General features: G+C 40.0%; 2 protein-coding genes across 6 annotated transcripts in view; one reads left to right on the top strand and one right to left on the bottom strand.

Annotated features, from left to right (window-relative positions):
• iqsec3a (IQ motif and Sec7 domain ArfGEF 3a) overlaps positions 1–4,105 on the top strand; it is a 101,793-nt gene extending 97,688 nt beyond the window's left edge. For 4 of the 5 annotated variants that reach the window (XM_039791443.1, XM_039791446.1, XM_039791447.1 and 1 more), the window contains one exon: positions 528–4,105. In XM_039791443.1, coding sequence (XP_039647377.1) covers positions 528–1,094 — 567 coding nt within the window. In that variant the 3' untranslated portion in view covers positions 1,095–4,105. The remainder of the gene's footprint in view (positions 1–527) is intronic. The other variant, XM_039791445.1, reaches the window with a different exon arrangement.
• An 869-nt stretch (positions 4,106–4,974) lies between these two features.
• On the bottom strand, positions 4,975–19,633 carry slc6a1l (solute carrier family 6 member 1, like). Its single transcript, XM_039791456.1, has 15 exons — positions 19,405–19,633; positions 16,588–16,996; positions 15,326–15,457; positions 14,541–14,641; positions 13,442–13,551; positions 13,173–13,305; positions 11,603–11,737; positions 11,412–11,515; positions 11,198–11,322; positions 10,210–10,322; positions 9,524–9,655; positions 8,997–9,099; positions 8,490–8,590; positions 7,427–7,594; positions 4,975–6,918 (listed from the first exon to the last, which is right to left on the bottom strand). Exons 2-15 carry the CDS (start codon positions 16,826–16,828, stop codon positions 6,823–6,825), a joined length of 1,794 nt encoding a protein of 597 aa, XP_039647390.1. The 5' UTR covers positions 16,829–16,996; positions 19,405–19,633; the 3' UTR covers positions 4,975–6,822.
• Between the last annotated feature and the right edge of the window lie 1,791 nt (positions 19,634–21,424).

Genomic DNA, 21,424 nt, shown 5'->3' with positions numbered 1-21,424 from the left:
TGATGAGTGTTGCCTGTGGACGTCTGTGGTTGTCAGTCTGCTCACCTCCTCTCCTTCCACCCTCCTCTTCTTCGTATGACCTCCGTCTATGTTCTGGTTACCCCGACCCCTCAAGTCTCCTTGTGTCCACTGTCACCATAGCGCCACACTGTGGTTTGGAAGGGAGACACAGGGGCCCTCAGTGTCCCCTTTGGAACCACCGGGCCCCTTCTGTAGCGTCGCACCAAATCTCTTATCCCCATTCCCCATCACTTTCCTCCTGTCCCCAGTCACACACTGGTGTTCCCAGCATCCAGTATACACTGTCCCAGTACCTGTAGGGGTGGAGGGAGGGGAGTGTGCAGTAGTCCCAATGATTTTACACCTCCACCGACCCCCAACACCTAAGCCCCCACGCATGCCCTGTGTGTGTGTGTGCTGTGCGTTTACCACCCCCAAAAAAAAAAAAAAGAGGGCTTGACGGATTGTAGAGGAGGAACCAGTTTTATAACATTTGATGCTGTTCTCTTGGCTGTTTTCTAAACTAGGTGTCAATTCACAACAGGCTTCAGACGTACCAGCTCAGCAGCAGCAGCACGGCTCGGAGTCCCGAGAGTTTGGCCCTTCTTAACCACCGGGGGGAGCTGCTTTTCCAGCAGGGGCCCGAGGGGCTAACCCATGGGCCGGCGCCTCCACCTCAGCACCCGCAGTTGCAGTCAGCGGCAAGCACCCCTGCCCATCACCTCCACCTCCAACAGCACCAGCAGCAGCCGGCTGTCAGCATGGCTGATCTGCGGCCCGAGACACTCATCCAGTGTCAGCAGATTGTTAAGGTCATCATGCTCGACAACAGCGGCCACGGACGCATGGAGGCCTTCCTCAGCCAAACGCCCACTCACCACCACTACCAGCATCACCACCACAGCCACCACCAGCTCAGCCAGTCAGCCATGTCCACCCCGGTGCGCTCGCCGGACTGCTCCCATGGCACCGATGGCCACCAGCCCCCGCTGCCTCCCCCACCTCCTCCTTACAACCACCCGCACCAGTACATACCCCCTGACCCCCGCCTCAGTCTACACCGGACCCCAAGTGGCTCTCGGAGCATGGTGTAAATAAATGAATTAGGATTCTTTCCCTGAAAACACACACTTCCACACACACTCCCACACGAACCTTACCCCTTCTCTACCTATTTAAAAGTACATAATGTACATATATACATACAGATGAAAGAGTTATAATGGAAAAAATGAAATCTCACCTATATGCATATTTAAGGAAAAAAATAAACGAAAATTAAAAATTAAGGTTTTAAAAGAGAAACGGAGAAATAAAGTGCATATATAAAGTTTTACTTGATTCCACATGTATTTTGAAATATTATGTAGTTTTAACAAATTTCTATAACTTTTTGTCAGTTTTAACTCTTGCTAGAGAAAAAACAGATTTTCCATTTCTGGATGGATTCCTTCTAGCTCTGGTATTCATCACCAAAACCAACATAAATGGACTGTGATGGATGGACACACTTCAAGGACCTTCCGCTTCTGTTCGCTTTTATCATCCCAAACCTCATGCCTACTGTGCTGTATGTGCACGTGCGTGCATCGTTGACACTTACTGAAAACGTGTGCCAAAATACATTAGCCTTCACTAAACACTGACTTCTTTGCACTTGACTAAACGCTAGGGCTAGAAGAAAAAAAAACAAAGAAAAAAACTCCTTTCTTTTGCTTTGAGAAAATAGTCACACTTCTCCCTCAAGGAACACAAAAAAAAAAGAAAAACAAACCTGATATTTCATCTTTTTTAAATCTCCCTGTGTGCTCTGTTGATGATTTATTTATGTGACGGAGAGCCTTCTCTCTTCTTCTCTGCTCCCCTTGATAAAAAAAAAAAAATGGAAAAAAACGACCTCCGATAAGCTGCATTTGTCATCCGCTCCTCTGTCGTGTTGTGGCTCTCTATCATCAGAAAACACTCTAACTCAATTGTCACTCTCCATAGATCTTTCTACAGTGGAGGATGGCAGGAAACAAAAGCAACTAATCACGCGGATTGCTTCCAAAACCAAAAATTCAGCCCAGGATGGTCCTGTTGATTGTTGTTTGTCTGTTACTCTTCATATTTAATAGCCTATCGATAACGCTTCCCAGGAGTTCGTTCCACATGTTATCTGCTGATGGAGGGAACTTTTTTTTGTTGAAATCGTTTAAGCTGCTGAAACTGCTCTCGGACTTTTCTATAGCTACAATGATTCACCATTCACATGTAATATACTGTATGTACACTGTGCTGTCATCTGTTGTTTAGGAAACGCTTCTTTGCTTTTTCAGTAAATCGCCATGAATTTCCATGAAGATGCTTCTGCTACAACTGTTAAATGTCAAGATCTGTGTTTATTTTGATTTGTGTAAAACATATTCCACCATTGTGTGTTTTCCGTCGGTGGATAAATGCAGGACACCCACAAAACATCCAGACACTGTCTATTTATGTCGGAACAACTCCCAGGTTTTGTTTCAGCTCCTTGTGACTGTTTTCTCTTCCTAACCTTTCAGTCTGACATTTTCAAAAAGGCAAAAAAAAACTACACAGGCGCGCACACACAGCTTCTGTTGCAAATGCTGGCATTAATGGTATTGTTCGTGCTGTTCGCTAGCCTGCTTTAAATAAGAACGGGACAAAAGCAACATATTATCTGATCTCTTTCCATTTCACCCCAGCCTAGATTGTAAATACCACATTCAAGCAGTGTCAGAAAGGACAAGCAAGCTACTGCTGCCCTTCAAAATGCTATTGCCCTGTCACACGTCCTTCATTCGGAAATAGGGCAGCTGAATGCGTCCATCTTTTAAACATAAGCCCCGCCAGGTACTGTGGAATGGATGTTCGGTTAACTCTGCTCCCATCTGACCCCCACCTGTCTGATTTGTTGATTTATAATCACAGAGCCACTGCGGGGAGGTCTCTATCTCATCTTTTCTGTCTTTTTTCACTCATGATTTCACCCAGTGGAAATACAGAGGTTGCAGAAAAAACTGTCTGGCAGAGATGTGTGTGTGTGTGTGTGTGTGTGTGTGTGTGTGTGTGTGTGTGTGTGTGTGTGTGTGTGTGTGTGTGTGTGTGTGTGTGTGTGTGTGTGTGTGTGTGTGTGTGTGTGTGTGTGTGTGTGTGTGTGTGTGTCCTCACAGTAGCATCCTAACTTTCCTGTAAACCAATGTGACCTCTCTCCAGTTTGTCCCGGTAATTGCTTTTGTTCATATTTCAATAACACAATGAGGAGAACTAGCGCTTTCAAAATGAATGAAGAGCTATTATGACAATTTTAATATTTTTCACTGGCTATGAACAACTTTTGGAGGTTGCGTAATACATTTCAGCATATAACATAGAAAGTTCTGATATTATGGATTTAACATTGATGGATGATTGTTGTGATTTAGATCAACATTCACATATAAATGTGATTCTTTTCTCATGCATGCTATCAGTTTAGAGGCCTATTGAACTGATTCCCATTTTTATTGTTTATTGTTTGTGCATGACTGAATTTAGTGAAAGATGAAGATGACACATTTTTTGTTTGTGGTTGAACTAAAAAATATTAATTATGACAGAAAACAGCCCTTCAAACAGAAAATGGATTTACAATGGCAAATCGTGGCCATGTTTGTTTCCCTGTCTATCACTACCCTTTCTTAATGGTTGCATAGTTTTTCCTACTTGACAATGTGTTTAAGCATTTTGAGAGATAGATATCCTGGGTGTGCAAAAAAAAAAACATGAATATGAGCCACACTGAAAATCATGACTTTATGTTTGAAAGCAAAACAATGTAGCATTTTGGGAGTGCAGCATATGACATGGAAGAGCAGTAGTGGCTAACTTTCTTAAAGAAACTGAAAAAAGGGCTCTGCCATACCAGTGTGGAGCTTGTCTGGCTCTTCAACACTGTTTGCTCCAACTAGTTTAAAAAAGTGGACATTTTTAGGGTAAGACAGGTGGAAACTGAGTGTAACAGATATGTACCATCACCTCCCTCAGTTGGCTTTGAATCCCTCTCTACCTGTCTTTGCAGTGTATCAACATGCTATTAAAGATGATTTAAGTCTATTCACCACAATGGTTTGCTTTTGTTGTTGGATTGAATTGTCTGATTCTTCACAAATGTAAAACCGCCTGGCCATAAGTCAAATTTATTTAGACTTGCTGTAGAAATATTATTATAATAGAATTTTGAAATATCATTTTTATCATGCATTACACACCATAAACCCAGACTCGTATCAGCTAACATTTTTATTTTTCACCAGAAAGTTGAATCAAAATTTACTGTATGTACAACAAGTTAAATAGCAAGGATCCAGCTTGTCAATGGATGATAATGGCCTATTGAGCCAACTAGCTGATAGAGTAGGGCCCTATCTCTATGGTAGTGATAACAACTGGTAACGCCTATTCAATTGGCTGATAACATGCTAAGCAGTTGCACCACATCACAATTTTTATGTGAAAGGGGTCGCTTGTAATGACTAACCCACAGAGAATTATCACCCAATTCTGCTCTTTCAACTGTTTCAGTGTCTTTCAGCAAATTGTTTTGATATTCCAGCATGCAACTTTAATGTTTTGGCAAATCTATGCTCGCATGAGTATCATTCCCAGCAGCAGGGTTAGGGTTAGTAATAAAAAAAAGGCTTAGGGTTAAAAAAATAAAAATACCTGTACACTGTCTACTGGATGTGTAAATTTGCAACTTTAAAAAGGATATATGTCAGCGTTTTGTTTACAGCTTGTTTCTGCTGCCCCTAAGTGGCCAAAAAGTGATTTTGATTATGGGATTATTCTTTTCGCATCCTGAGCTTTACTCCTGTAACGTTTCCCACCCACTGTGATAAATGATTGTATTCAAGAATTCATCATCCATGTCACCAAGAGTGCTGCTCTGAATACACATGGCTACATGTACAGTAAAGTCAGACCACAAACTTTAGGGTTTATCCCAACAGGACAAGCTTTTGGGGCTCAAGCATTACATCATCTCTGGAGTTACCAGGTGCAGTTTATTTTATACATGTTCTTACTGACACTGGAGTAAAGTCAGAGCAAATCCTCCAACTGTCAAAACAGATCATTCTACGGTAACATAACATATTTTTATCAAACATCATTCAAAACTTATCTCAAAGCAGTGTTAATTGAAAAACTGTCTAAGGTGAATAGCCTGTACAACTTAATCAATACATACATTATAAATGTTTTTTTTGTTTGTTTTTTCAACTCTGTGGTTTTTTCAACTCTGCTGGACAAAAATATCACAGTGGCTGGTTGGTTGGTTCTTCAAGCTACCACAACCAAATAATCGTTGATGCTTTACAGTTTTACATGTAAAATCAAGTTTTAACAGATTTCCATATTTTTTCAATGCTTCTGTACAACAACATTCCAACATTTGTGGTAAGCTTAGACGAAGACTGTGATTTTGTTGAGTAGTAGAGAAATTGTACAAGTAAGGGGGAAGATTTACATCATACATAAATGTGGTATATGTACACAGGTTCAATGCTGATTCTATAGCATTCAATTTACGGTCAGAGTTTACTCTTACTGCAAAAGGAAATCTATCCTCTAAATTTATCAAAAGTGACCCTCATTTTCTTACTTTTATTTGCCGGATTTTTCGGCAACATTTTTCATTTTTAAATATCTTATTTATAACTTTTTCAGAAAGAAAAAAGACAAGATATTGATTATGCGGTTAACAAACAGGAACATTACCTGCCTCCTCCCATCCCTCCTTTCACATATAAGGAAGCAAAAAAAAAAATTGTGTACTCTTCTTCATAGGATTCGATGGTCATCTGTTTATACAATTATAGTGTGTTTTGAAAAGTATATGAAGACAAATGTTTAACTTGCTTTCCCTGACATCTCATATAAGATTTTCTCCATACATAAAGAACTAGAGAACTCTGTGAGCCAGGTTCCAAACAGGGTGATGTCCCTTTGTTCCAGACCTTGAGAATGAACATTCCATACTGCATTGACAAAGTTTTCCAATGACTTAGAGTTTCCAGCTGTTGTGACCTCAAATCCATTAACATCTGAGTAGCAATGAAACACTTCTGACCAAAACCTAGAGTCTGGTGCAGAACTAAAACATACGAGCCAGCATTCCATCAGATTGTTTGCATTGAATACAAGTGATAAGGATGGGTAGTAAAAGTACAATTTAACACATGAATAATGGAGTCTATGTATGACCTTATACTGAATTAACTCATGCCATGTCATGTAAATGCTGTGAAGACGTCTTCTGAAATTCCTACTCCTATTTCACTCTCCCAGGATGCCATCAGGTGCTGTGGAGATGGAGCAGTCTGGAGCAGTCTGACCCGCCTACACAGCTTTTTGGTTCACATGTCAATAGGAACTCAAGTTTTGAAGAATAGTAAGTTTCAAAATTTGAAATGTTTCCTCTGACATAGTTCCTGATTTGTTTTTAACTATACAATGTGTTTTGTACCCCCCCAAGATAAAAGGCATGGTAATAAAAATCAGTGGTTAAAAAAAAGAAAAAGGGCAAGGTCACCATTTTTATCATATTAATTTGGCCAATCATTGACAGGGGGAGTGTTCATTAATATCCAATGTCACTCCTGAGTTTATCCATCATAACTCTATTGTTCAGATGAATTTTTCGGCACAATTTAATATAAAGGAAAACATCACAGAAAAATGCGGCGCAAGGCTCCATCTGTCCAAATGGCAAATTTCAGTGTTGACTACTGAAAGTCCTGGCATACAGGGGAATTATTTCGACCTGAACAATCCTGGCTAGACAGGAGCTTCGCCCATGTTCCCCATGTGTGTAAATTCTTCATGCCCTGATGGCTTTTCATCCTCCTGGGAAGTTGTCATCTTCCGCCAACGCTGGTCAAGTAAAGAAAGTCACATCAGTCTCACCTTAGCAATAAATGCTTCACAGATTTTCTTGAAGGTTAGTCCAGACGTGCAAAGTTAGGTGGACCAATTGTAATTATAAAACAATAGTGTGAAAAGTGAGCAAAATGTGCTTTTTAGCTGTAATTCACGTGATTTTAATTAAAGGAAAAGCAGAGAAAACTAAATGTTGTTTGAAGGGCAACAAACTAACAAAATATTAACTCTAACAAGCTGTGCTCACCTTCAAAACATACCTTCCTACCTAAAAACAGAATAATAATGTTGGCCTCAAGCCAAATCCATTTTTTCTGCCTCTTCCTGCCATCTAACCTCCTGCCTTCCTGCATCGTAGATCACCTGTACTACTGTTTATTTTATTCACTTTAAGTTTTTCTCCCTTTGAAGATCCACATAGTAGTATCCTACATAACTATTTAACTGCAGGGAGTAGACAATAAAAACAGAGAGACTTATAAGAGTATAGGTATATATTTACCTGTTTGATGCTGCCCTTGGTGATGCAGAACATGTAGATAAAATAGCCTGGGATCAGTATCATGGAAGACAAAGCCATGAACCAGCCAATCACTTGGCCCCACAGCGGGTACACATACTTCCCCAACGTCAGAGGGGTCATCTCAAAGGCACTGAAGGTAAACACCCCCTACAATATACAATTATGTTCTTTAGTCCATGTAATCTTTACCAATATCAGAATGAAATCACTAAAATGGTGATGTGTATGCTGACAAACATCTCGGTTAAAACTGGGCTAACGTCACTGGAAAAGTAGATGTTTTTCAAAGCCTAGGTTGTATGTAACATTGTTTGAAACAGCTTTTACATTGTTGTATTATGTTATGGACCTGTATCACACTCAAAACAACAGTTATGTGTTACCCTTGATACCTTAACAAGAGTCTACAGCCATGCTAGTGGCAGTTAGTGGCTAGACGGTGAGACTGTACTTAGGCACAGTGGTGCTTTAAGATAAAGGTTAATGTCAGAGAATGCTAACATGATCACAATAACAATGCAGACATGCTGATGTTTAGTGGGTATAATGTTTAGCGGGTATAATGTTTACTGTGTTCATCCACCATCTTATTTATTGTGTTAGTATGCTAACAGCTAACATTTGCTAATTTGCATTAAATACAAAGCACAACTGAGTTTTAATGTCACCATACTGGACAATTAAACATTTAAACCTGATGCTTGGGACGATGGGTGTACCAAATGTTATAGCAATCCATCCCACAGTTGTCGAGATATCCCTATGGCTTTTTACTTTTCAATCAAATTTAGCCCTGTTTTAACCGGCTAAGCTGCATTTATTACTTGTGGCAGAATAAAGATTTTTTCCATATAGCTTCCTTTAACATTACACATCCCCACATGGCAAAGGAAATCAATTCAGCAATGTCATCAATTCTCTACCTATTGGCACCTGCTGCAGCTTGATAGATCTCCGTGAGGGAGAAGGAAGAACATGCGATGGTTCGACTTAGAAAAACTGCATATTATGGAGGTTAAATTGATAATCATTCAACGCCTACCAGGCAGATCAGCGGAGTGAAGAACTTCCAACAGAGCTTCCACCAGCCACATGGCCTATAGCCGATCATGTCCTCAATGTTCGTATAAAACCTTTCAGCTCCTGTGGCATAAAGAGAGGAGGACAAATAAAAGGAGTGTGTTTGTGTGTGTGTGTGTGTGTGTGTGTGTGTGTGTGTGTGTGTGTGTGTGTGTGTGTGTGTGTGTGTGTGTGTGTGTGTGTGTGTGTGTGTGTGTTAATGTGGAGAACAAAGCCTTATGGGTTGAAAAAGAGGGAAAGCTGATTGGGCAGAGTGTCAGAAGACAGAAAGTGGAGCAGATAGATGTAATTTCCTCTTGGACAGCTTCAGTGTATATAAGAAATCGACATGCTTGATTTCTTCGGTGACTTGGCCCAATATAGTCCTTTTCTATCCAGCTTTGTCTCAGCTTATTTCAGCTGTGGTTACATTTGATTTCACTCTACAGTGTTTGGTTCAAGCGTTGACATCATAAAAGAGATTTCCTACCATAAAACCAGGCTATGGAAACGGTTTCGAAGAAGACGAGGAAGAGAAGACACATCCCACTGGCCGAGTAGTAATCAAACAGCTTGAACACGTACAGACCACCCTGGGAGATTTCCACATACACAAAGACACACAAATAAATGAATAAAATATATGGATGATGAGTATACCGCTGGTTGTTGTGAGATCGTTTTGTCATTATGTATAATACAGGAGGGGGCTCATTTCCATAGTGTGCAAATGTTCAGGTAAGTGTGTGTGTGTGTGTGTGTGTGTGTGTGTGTGTGTGTGTGTGTGTGTGTGTGTGTGTGTGTGTGTGTGTGTGTGTGTGTGTGTGTGTGTGTGTGTGTGTGTGTGTGTGTACGTACAGAAACTGCCTTCTCATAATACTTAGTAATGCATTCACACATTCTGCAGTACAAGTCAACGGCAGTGACTTTAATAAACTGAATGAAACCATTTTTTTCATACTAGAGAATCAACATGGACTGAGGGCATGTAATACACAAAGATGTACACAACTGCACCTGTGTGACATTGGAGAAGCCAATGATGAAGGAGATGAAACACACAATGAGGATGAAGATTTTCTTCCTCTTCCTCAGCACCATGGGATATTCATCCATCAGAGCTGTGATGAAGCCTTCCACTGTGCAGAACTAATACATGTCATTATTAAGAGACATGGGTTAGAATGTACTGCAGTTTGTTATTTAAAGACAACACCCCACCCCACAAATTTAGCATTTCTTTCCTGTAACATTGTCAAACTCACAACATAAAAAGAATCAAAATGTATGCAGCAAAACCAGGCCCCTACATTACCCACATTGCAAAACAACCTCTTGTGAGTTTTGGGTGTGTTATGCCAGTAGCAACTAATGTAGCCTTGAGCCGTTAGCCTAAAGTTGAGATTCGGTAAAATCACCTCTTTCTATCTCCACACCCCCAGTGCATAGGTTTGGTTTCAGAAGTGTGTGTGGGGGGGACAAGTTAGGATTGCACGTTTGCAGGTTTTTCCATTATTTATTCAATTGCTACTAACATTCACTTAAATTGACAATAATCCCATCTGAGCACGAGAAACTCTTCAGTGTTGGTCGGAAGTGTATAGGACATGATCTAAATCATTAATGGATTATTTAATTTTTTTATTATACAGCAGCTTTCTGTTCAGCAGCAGGTCAAGCAAGTGTGTGGGTGCAGTTTGTACCTGACTGTCCAGGCCCAGCATCATAAGCATGGAGAAGAAAAGGATGGCCCACAGAGAGGACATGGGCAGCTGGGTGACAGCCTGAGGGTAAGCTAAAAATGCCAGACCTGGACCTAAATGTCACAAAGAAGACATGCCATTTATATATCAAATGCTTAATCTTATGACATTATAGTGTGGCTTAATGAAATTCATAAGCATGGACATATTTACATATCTAGAAAACATAAGAAACAGGACACAAACATCACAATACTATTTGCTTGTTTTTTTCTTTTCGAATTGAGTTGCACCTGGTTAGCAAGCCTCTAGCTTTGCTTTGCCAGACCTTCCTCCACAGCGTTGCAGAGGAGGGTCTGGCTAGTCAACACAGCATTCCTCTGCAAAATAGCCTCGGGAAGGAACTTGTTTTGATGGAACGTGTAAAAAGTTAAGTTAAAAGTTAAAAAGTTGTTGTAGTCGTGCAACAGAAAACTCTGAGTGGACAGATAGTCTAGCTAGCTGTCTCAATGTACCCTGCAGAGATCTGAGGAGCAGTTATCCATAGTCCTCATAAATCCAGTTTAAAATTACAACGCAAAGAAAGTGGAAGGTAGCGGACATCCAGCCGAAAAGAGTGAAATCTGGCGGAATTTCCGGCGGCAACGGAGCAATCCTGGAAGTGGAACATACGTCGTAGATATAGACTATTAATCCTCCAACGTTTAAAAACATTTTTACGGTTGCCAAATACATAGGTTCACTTAAATGTGGACTGAAAGCAGGTCAATTTATCTGAGAAAGCTTTTTCCATGTAAAGGTCAAATACACAACCTGTCTCAAGTTTTCAAGAACTTTTCTCAGCTTTTGGGTATTGGTGTGTATTATTTGTTCAAAGAATGGGATTTGGAAGATAATCATACAACATTTCCTGACTCACACCTCATTGGAAGTACCAAGGTAAAGATTTAAAGAAGTCCTTGCCAAACAATTCAATACACTACTGCACCTGATGCTGCTAATTCCTGGACAGGTTTCTTAGTGATATGGGACATGAAGCCTACAATGGAGAAGATGACGAAGCCAGCAAACATGCTGGTGCAGGAGTTAATGCAGCACACTATGATGGAGTCCCTGCCAAGAAATAAACACAATTAACAGTTGGGATGACAACATGATATCAATTATGAGGATGTACAAAGCTTGTGACTGCATGTCCCTACCTGTACACATCGTTGTTGTAAGGGTTGTAGCTCCCCAGGGCGATGAGTGAGCCCAGGCCCAGTCCGTAGGAAAAGAAGATTTGAGTCGCTGCATCCAGCCACACCTGTCAGATACATGTATGCGGCCATATTCACTTTGTCTGTTTGCCTATGAATACGTTTGTGAGATCGGATGTGTGCAAGCTGTCTACCTCAGATTTGATGAGCTTTTTGAAGTCTGGAGTGATGTAGAAGAGGATCCCGTCTATGGCTCCAGGCAGAGTGACCCCGCGAAAGAACAGGATGAACAGCATGACGTAGGGATAGGTGGCTGAGAAATACACCACCTAAGAGAAAGAGAAATAGAGAGAAACTTCTTTTTTATGTATTCACATTAATATACTTTGGATTTCTACTCTGTCAAAGCCAAAAACCCACGTTTAAATTATACAGAACTTAAAATGGAAGTAAGCCTGTTTTAAGACGGGGGTTGAATCTTGTTTTCAAGTTAATCACAATTGCAAACTTCCCAAAACCATTCCTCTTAAATAATTAAAAGTCAACAATAGATGCAAAATCCCTTGTTGCCACAGTACACAGTGTGAAAAATGTCTTGACTAAAATATTTCCATGGCTTCTCTTTGCTAGAAAACCTTGCCGGAGCCTTAAGAATTTGGCCCACAGCTCTGTAGCATAATCATTATGCTTAATTGGTAATGTCCATCAAGGCCGGGGGCCTTGGGGGAATTCATTTTTCTCACTGCTCTCAGATGCCACACATTAAAATCCAATTATCCACTGGCAGTAAATGTGTAAATGTGTTTCTGCTCACATACATTGCTTGGACTTGCTGTAATTTAAAAATCCCAGGCAGTAGTCGGATATATTTTTTCTTTTTCTTTTTCTAACTCTTTTGCTAACACCTCTAAATCATCCATCAGTTTGGGAATAAATAATACATTTTGCAACCATGTCTATTTATAAGAGAGAGATATGGGGGTGTGGCCAGCAGGATGATGACAGATACAAACAATCTGTCAACATCTGAGAAGAATAAAAAAATACTAAGGCATATGATGATTAATAAATAATTCAAATATATTTTAGGTTGTTGTTCAACTCAGTGGAGCCAGCCAACACATCCTCTGTCCCGTTTTGGTGTGCACTCATAATGTGACTCTTTTAGCACAGTAAATCAAAAGAGAGGAAGAGATTTTAATGGATTTTTTTCTGAATTTTGGGATCAATGTCCTCTTTTTTTCTAATTCTAGGACCGATCAATAGCCCTTTTGCAATGATGAATACTATCCAACTGACATGAATGTTTGTACCAAATTTCCATCCATCCAATAGCTGTTGAGACATTTCACTAAAAAATGAACCTAATATTAACCTAAATGTGGTGTTAGAAGAAAACTTGGGGGATCGCCAAAGTCAATAGGCTTCATCATCTAGGCACCACGTATATGTAACGTCTGTATAACATTTTATGGAAATCCGTTTAATAGTTGTTGAAATATTTTCGTCTGATCCAAAGTCAAAGTCATACACTGCTCTTTTTCTTTTGTAGCATATACTTCATGTTTTCTCTGAATAATTTTTTCTCTTTAATCCACCAATCAAGAATGAAAACAGACCTAGAATAGGCAAAAATGGGAAGAAAAAAAAGCGTCTCAGATAAAGCAGACAGAGAGAATTTTAAGTTTGAAGAATGTAAGAGGAGAGGGAAAGAAGAGAAAAGAAAGGGCAAGAACAGGGAAAAATGTAAGCACTAAGTATGACCTTCCCTGTCCACTCCACTCCTTTCCAGATTGAGAAATAGACAAGGACCCAGGCCAGTGCCAGAGTGCCCACTAAGGGCCAGCGAACCTCTCCTGGCTCCTCCAGACCACTGGACAACTGGTGCATGTTACGCCTACAGAAACACACATACACACTAAATTCAGACACAGATAAGCACAAATGGCTTCCAGAAATAGCTTCAACCTATTCTTGTACAGGTTATCTTGTACACACACTCATACTGTACGGCAGGAACATATCTCACTTACTCCCAGAACTCAGTGACAGCACTGGTCAGGTTCGTGGTATCTGTCAGAGTGTAGTTGCAAAAACATTTATCTGTGTTCCAGGGGTTATCACAGCTTTGCCAAGGCAGTTCCTGCACACAAAAAAACATATGCATGAATATGATGAAAACAATATACATTTTTCATCCATGCTTGTCAATCCTCTATTTTCCCACCAAAAGAGCCTCTTGCACAATGCCTGCAAAGTCTTTAAATTCCCTCCACCCGGCTTCTTTGAGCTGGGCGCTCACACAGAGAAATACAAAAACAGAGTGAGGAAAAGCCGAGACAGAGAAAGACAGACATTGTTGAAGTGGTAAAACAAAACTTTTTATCGATATACATTAGGTGATGAAAGCATTGCCGGCAGTAATCAGGATAAAAACTTAATTTTAATCATGCCTACCATCCATTTAAAAAAAAAAAAATCTTTTGATGACTGATTTGACATTGAAGTTGCAATAACTGATTGCTTGGCCACTTGGGGTCAGCAAAAAGAAGCTGTAAACACAACAGTGACACAATTTCACTTTAGTCGGTAGGTAGTTTACAGTGACTTTATCAGAATTTTCACAGCTGCTGCTGATGAGAACCATGAAAGTGAACCAGAACAGTAAAATTGACCAGAAAACCTAAAAGCTTTAATTTTACCACTTTCGTCTCTTCTGAATCTTTTTCAAAACAGGTCAGACTCCGTAGACAAAATGGGAAAGATAAAGCATGCCTGCACTACTTAAAATGCCACTGAATTGTTATTTTCATTATCGATTAATCTGCTGATTATTAAAGAATGTAGGAAGGATGGCTTATTTGCATAAGTATAGAAAACGGCAACTTGCAGTTTGCATAGCTTTTTGAGTAGCCCAAATGTTTACTGTACATTTGTCTTTTAATTGTTTTAACACTGTGTGTGTTGTGTGTCTCTCTTGTAACTCTGGCAGCAATTTCTCTGAGTGTCCAAAACAAATTACTCCTTGAGGAGACTAATACGGATACTTTGACTTTGAATTTCAGTTAATCTCTTTGTCCATAAAAAGTGAAAGATACAAATCCCTGTCAAATGATTGATTATACAACATACCGAACCAAAGGAGTTGAATAAGTAGTAGAGTGCCCAGGCAATGATGATAATATAGTAGATGTTGAGCCAAAAGGACAGAACCACTGCAGCTAAACCAACACCTGAAGAAGGAAGAGACACAGACACATCAACATTTACATTACAATGTTTTATTGGTCAGCCTGCAAAGTCAAATGTATATGTATATATGTATATGATAGATATAACTGCAGAGCAGATTTCTCATCAAACAGCATCACTCAGCATGTTAGTTATAATCTTTATCATCCTCATCGTTGCTGTTTTTATTATTTCTAATGTTTACTTGCTCTTGGCTTTGGGTATCAGTTGGCACAGCGGCACACTCGTTATCACTGCTGCTGTCTTTGCTGGCTGGAGATAAATTGTGCTTCACTCGAGCTCTTTGAGCTAGGAGGCAGTGGTATAATTGCTACCACCAAGAACTGGCTGGAAAAGATTCTTAAATGAAAAAAGTTGTTCACAAAACTACTTTCCTCTTGTTTGTGTGTTTCTGCACCTCTTTGGAAGCTTCATATCCTTGTCGTTTTTTTGAAGTGCAATGGCACGGAGAAAGAGACTGATGTCAAGCGGAAATATTGAGCAAGAAGTCATTCGAGGTAGATTTTGGTTCAGCACAAAAAGAGAATTAGTGCTAATAGGTGGTAGGTGCATATTATTGGTGACATACCTAGTCTGTTATGCTCAAAAGCATGTCAATAACTTAAAATGTATCTGTAAACAGCAGATGTACATCCATATCTCCCTATTTTATATCCACAGCTTACCTTTCATCATAGGGATGAGCTTCCACACCCCCAGCCCTCCCACTGAGGTGAACTGTCCCAGAGACGTCTCCAAGAGGAAGAGAGGTATCCCAGCAAACACCAGGGTCAAAAAGTACGGGATCAGAAAGGCCCCTGATAGATCATAAGATAATGTAGATAGTAATTACAAGGATTGCAATACTATCATAAACATGCCAGAGTAATACTGCATTTCAACAAACTGATGTAACTTAGATTAACAGTGCATAATATCTCAATAAAAATGAAAACTAAATATTCAAATCGAACAAATTAAGTTTCTTTTTCTTTCTGCAATTTGTTAAACCATGGCTCCTGCCTGAAGAGCTACTTTATTATTATATTATTAGAATTATATGAAAAATGCTAGAAGACAGTCTTGTTAAATATTGTACAATTTGCATGCAGGAGACACATATCTTCCAGAGAATATACACTCGCCAGAGTATGTGGTTAAAAAGGTGTCTGTATATGTTAATGGTTGCTAAAGATCTTATTCTTATAAAGTGTATTCTTAGAGGGCAACGTCAATCAAATAACCTATTAAAACATGCTCATCCATTGATTAATTGAATAATCATTGATCAGTATTACTGAAGAAGTCAATCAAAAGTATATTGGCCGAGGGCTAGAGACAGGGGCATATGGGCAACTAATTCAGATCTGCTAGCCACACACTGGAAGGGTTCAAAGGGACAGTAGGTGGTGTTGGAGAAGATGGCAGATTTAGACTATGGCATGAAAAGGTTTGAGGTTTGTGAGAGTACATAGGGAACGAAGAGACTTGCATGGGTATTCTTTGATTTAGCTTCAGGGAGGGCAGCACTTACCACCCATAAAGCCAAAAGGCAAATACGATGACCATCACTACCACAGCACCATGTTAGCTGGACACTAACTTAAAGTGCACTGCAGCCAGTTCTTGTAAAAGGCCGTGGGTTAGAAGAAAGGCGTGACCGGGGCAAAGATGGGTTGAGCAGCATGTGGCTGATAGCAACATGCTAGACGCATGGAGAACGTTCCCCTGTCAGAGGGCCCAGTAGAAGCCCACTGCAGGGCCTCAAAGATATGAGGAATGCTCACCCAACTTTTGTTACATTTGACTGTGTATTTATAACTATTGTGGCTTTGGGTGAATGAGTATGTCCTCTAAAGGTATTAAGTATCTCATCAGAATTAACTTTAAACTGACTAAAGATCTTTTGAATCTGTCAGTCACAGGTACCCATTAATTGTGAACTTACCTCCACCGTTCTTGCCACACAGGTAAGGGAACCTCCAGACATTTCCCAGGCCAATGGCGTATCCCACACAGGACAGCAGGAAATCAAACTTTCCCTTCCAGCTTCCCCTGTCAGGTGGCTCTTCTTTATTCTTTTTTTTATCTGCAGAGGGCACCACAGGGTCCAGCTCCTCAAAGGGAACGGCTTGTTTGACCTCTGTTGGGGAGTTTAGGTCCACTGTACTCTGCCCAGTCTTCCCCATGGTGGGACCACTACAGTCCAGTGGGGTCAGTAAGTCCCTCAGTCGTCACAGCTTGCTATGGTGACGAATTAAAGTCTCTGGTCCTGTCTGGCTGAGCCTCTCACACTGAGTTTGGTGATTGACTCGACAGATTCAGAACAATGTGCAGACACTGAATGTGCAGAAAAGCTGTAGACAGAGGGAGAATACCAATTATATATTGGTAATAGTGAACGCTTTTGTTATGTTTGACGGTGTTCTCATGGAGAGGAATACAACTCAACTTACAATTTACTGATGTTGAGGCGTTTTTATGGTCTTTTACAGCCCTTTCATTTACTTGGGAAACAATGTATAATTACACACAATAAAGGTTATTATTTGATTTAACATGGTCTTTGTGGGTAAGCCAACTAAAGCCATAAAAGGCAGCACAGAACAAGCGCCACTGGACTGATATGAGCAGGATGGTGGCGCAATCCAGGTCATCCTTGAGAACACTCCATTGTGTATCTTCATCAATACTGACGCACCCCCTACCTCACCTCTCTTTCCAGTCCACCGCAGTCAAGTTCATGGTGAGTCACCACAATACCAAAAGAAATGAAAAAAACCTGAATACAAATACCACAAAGGTTCCACTATGTGATGTCCACAAAAGAAGTCTGTACTGCTTACACACATTGGACGCCTAGCTATAATGTGAATTTAACTGCTGATTCAAGTTTTTATCAGTATATATCAAGCCGTTCATTGAATACATGCCTGGATGACATCACATGGTCAGGAGGTTTATTGGAAGGAAGTTGTTCATGATTACAAATATTGATTGACCCAAAAAAATGTCCATATCACTTCATGCCATTGCTCGAGACTGTTGGCTAAACATTCGCTGAAAGAACAAAGATATTTTTCAAGGAAATGTTTCACACACAGAGGCGCTGTGAAACAGCAGGGTACCACTGAGCTTTCTCATTGTATTACTCTTCTGCATACTAAATCATCAACCATGTTAGACTGATTCAAAAAGCCTGCAGTACTAATTTGTCTTCTTTTTTTGGTCTGCCTGATTCATTGTGCTTACTGACTGTTTCAAAGCATTCACATGTATATTCAATGTTATCAGTGTTGGGAGTAACGGCATTTAAGTATAACGGCGTTACTAACGGCGTTATTTTTTCAGTAACGGAGTAATCTAATTAATTACTTTTCCCATCGTTGCAACACCGTTATCGTTACTGAGAATGTAAAGAGGCGCGTTACTACAATTTGGTTGAATGAAACGCTAGTTGGCTGCACACCAGCTGCCTGGAGAGAACAGGGGTCTGGATGATGACACCGTTGCAAATGCGATGATGATTGGCTGGGTGGGCGGATGCCCTGCTCACACTGTCTCACTGCACGCTCCGACTACCACTAAACACAAGACAGCGACAATGGCGACGATCCAGGGAAATTCAAAGGTAGCGTTCTCGAACTGGAAGTACCGGCACTACTACTCGCTCATTGAAATTAAATGCAAGAATGTTTATGTAACATGCACACTATGCCAGGAAAAAAGACTATATCCACGTCTGCCTCAAGCAACTCAAATCTTATGAAGCCCCTCACATCAACACATGCTAACACGACACTTGCTGCTGCTAACCCAATCCCAAGCCCAAATGCAGCTAGCGTGAGCTCCAGCGAAGGAGACAGAGCCAAACAAGCAACGCTCGATTTTTCGGGTCAGCAACATCTTTGACGTTAAAGATGTTATAGAACGTAATAGCGTTATAGAACATAAAAAAATAACATCAGTTACTTTGCTGAGTAACTAATTACTTTTACAATGTGGTAACTGAGTTACTAACTCAATTACTTTTTGGGAGAAGTAATTTGTAACTGTAACTAATTACTTGTGATGAAAAGCCTCTGCAACATTTATCAGATGCATCACTTGTGCCTTCTAGCCTTTGATGTTGTTGATGAAAACAAGTATTGGCAAAGTGTACTGTAGATATGCTATGGACACAGATGATTCAAAATACAAAAAAAAAGTGCACTGGAAAAAGTTAGAAAAAATTGGATAAATTTCAAACAGTGACAGTGATATTTACAATGATCAGCATTGATCAAACTATTCTCTCCTGCTGTGGAATGTTCCACACTGTGTACAAAAGTAATCAACTTCAATCGGGCATTATGCTATTAAATGATCAAAAATGTTGTTTCAAATAGTTGTCTAGGTGAGTAACTGCTTCAAAAGCACACCGTTAATACCAAAACACATCACAGATTCCCTTTGATGATGTCATGCATTTGATTCAAAGTAAACCCTGTTGTTTTTTGACAGTGGAGACATTTAAGATGCAATTTATTTTATAATGACTTTCAGTAGCAAACAAGTTTTTGTCTCTCTCAACAATTACTAAAAAAGTTTCATCCAGTTAATGAATTCATATTGATTAATATAATTATCTTCATGGTCTGTGGCAGTCCATTGAACTAAAACCAACTTTGTTGACCTTGCGATTTGTGGACAAAATCAACTTAATAACTTTCTCGATGACAGACAGTTTTAAAGGATGGAGGAGAGGGAATGAAATGAATCCTACCTGAGAGATTTCCAAGTCCTCTGTCAGGTCATCAGCTTTAGTTCTCTACGGCACAAAGTCTTGAAACTTCAACTTAACATCCAAAGGAAGAAATATCATCTTTGAGTCAACTTTGAAAAGCTTCAAGCCGGCTCTCCGGGCCCATGGGAAGCCACTGTGTATCTGCTGCCCGAAAAGCCGTTTTTGATTTTGCAACTCTTTCCTGTAGCCTATGCTGTATTTTGAAGACCTGTGGCTGTTCCTGCAACTGCTATCGACTGCTTGATAATAAAGTTCGATCTGTGTGTCTGCTTTGATTGCTCAGTTCTAACTAGTGAGGCCCCGAGGCCATGGGGGATATGTCAATCGCCCAACTCTTGTGGGGAACTCTAGCGTCAGCAGTAGTGTGTGTTTGTGCTTAGTGCATATGTGTTTGTTGCGATAACTGAGGTCAGTTCTTGCCAGTGCTGTTACCATGGTATTTCCCAACAGAGAAGGGCCTGATCAGTGAAAGAGCTCGTGGAGTTTTGGAAAATGAAACGAGCAATGGCTGCTGGCACAGATCCTGGAAATGTATGACCACAAATGCGGTCATGCCAGTATCAGACCCGGCAGTCAGCACATAAAGAGACAAAATGTTCATCCTCAGTGTCCTTTCTTAAATGATTGGAAAGTGTGTAGGCCATATCAAAGTATATGAGTGCAAAACAATCTTTATTTCTCATCAAACTTTAAATACAATTTATATTTTTGTGATATGCAGGTGTCTGTGTGTGCAAGTGATATGTGACTGTAGCCATGCCATATGCCTGCAAGCAATGCTCCATCTGGGCCTGCATCTTCAGGCATACAGCAACCCCTTCTGCTAGGTTCCCCATACAGCTGCCAAATGGACCATTGTGCCCAGAACATAATGCAAACTAGCACACATACAGTATACACAGACAGAGATGCAGAAAATTCAATCCAAAGAGCCTGCTGTAGTAAACGGCCACTTCAATTCAATAAACACACGATTAGGTGCCAAATAGTCCCAGCTGGTGCCTCTAAGGGACATCCAAACAAGACTTTGCTTACTTTGCTTAACTTTTTTGCTGAACAGTGACCACTGGACAACAAGCAGGAAAGGGTGAGGTATGGTAGTAATAGCAATATGTAGTGTGAAGTTTTCTAGCATTACCATAAACCATTGATGTTATGGTCAATTTTTTTTATTTGTAAGTAAAACACATACACTGTAAACCCAGATTTAGTTGTGATTAAACTTTTTAGTGGTCACTATTTATTATTTTACGTTTTGTTAAAAAACAGATCATATTAAGAAGAGATAACTAAGGAACCAAACTTAACCAAAACTTAAAGTGTGGCTTAAAGCAAACCAGTCTTGTAACCATTAAGTGACTATTTCACTTTTGCTTGTATTTGTTCATTTTTGCATTGTTTCTCTTTTTCTTTTTTTTGGATTTGTATGTTGTCATTTCTGTATTTATGTAATTTGTCTGGGGACTACGGATGTAAATTAGCCCTGTGGCTATATTCCGGCGTGTTTACGTCTGTTTTTGTTGTTTCAATGCAGATGTTCATTAATTTGCATTGTCCCTATCAAATAAAGGATTAATAATAAAAAAGGATGTTAAGTTTATGTATGGAAGGGGCGGGGTCATTTGAACTGTTCTGCGCTGAAGCGATGCAAAGGCTCATGGGAAAAAAATATACGTTCTGAACGGTTTCTCTCCTAGTTAGTTTTAAGTGTGTTTTAATAATGTTCTGTTAATGTTTTGGGTGTGCATTTATGTTATCTGGGTTTTAGTTCAGTATTGTTGATTTAGGGTTCATGCTTATGCACATATATTGTTGCACCATGACCGAGACCCAGGGGTAAGAGGCATACACACAGGATAGTAGTAACTCTGTTAGCTGAGTGAAGCTGTCTATGTGTTACAATCCAACTAGATTGTAATGTGTTGTCAGCTGTTGAAATCACTGAGATGTTGGAATAAGTGTATAATATATGTTGTTCTTCATATTAGGTTGTCATAAA

Source organism: Perca fluviatilis, chromosome 23 (genome assembly GCF_010015445.1).
Source record: "Perca fluviatilis chromosome 23, GENO_Pfluv_1.0, whole genome shotgun sequence".
Classification (NCBI taxonomy): Eukaryota; Metazoa; Chordata; class Actinopteri; order Perciformes; family Percidae; genus Perca; species Perca fluviatilis.
Note: the sequence above shows the minus strand (reverse complement) of the source record. Positions and strands in the feature narration are given on the sequence as shown.

Coding starts and splice junctions, on each gene's coding strand:
- slc6a1l (XM_039791456.1), bottom strand. CDS start 16,828: ATGGGGAAGACTGGGCAGAGTACAGTGGACCTAAACTCCCCAACAGAG. Junction 15,458..16,587: donor GTGTGGCAAGAACGGTGGAG/GTAAGTTCACAA, acceptor ATGATCTATCAG/GGGCCTTTCTGATCCCGTAC. Junction 13,552..14,540: donor TATTCAACTCCTTTGGTTCG/GTATGTTGTATA, acceptor TTTTGTGTGCAG/GAACTGCCTTGGCAAAGCTG.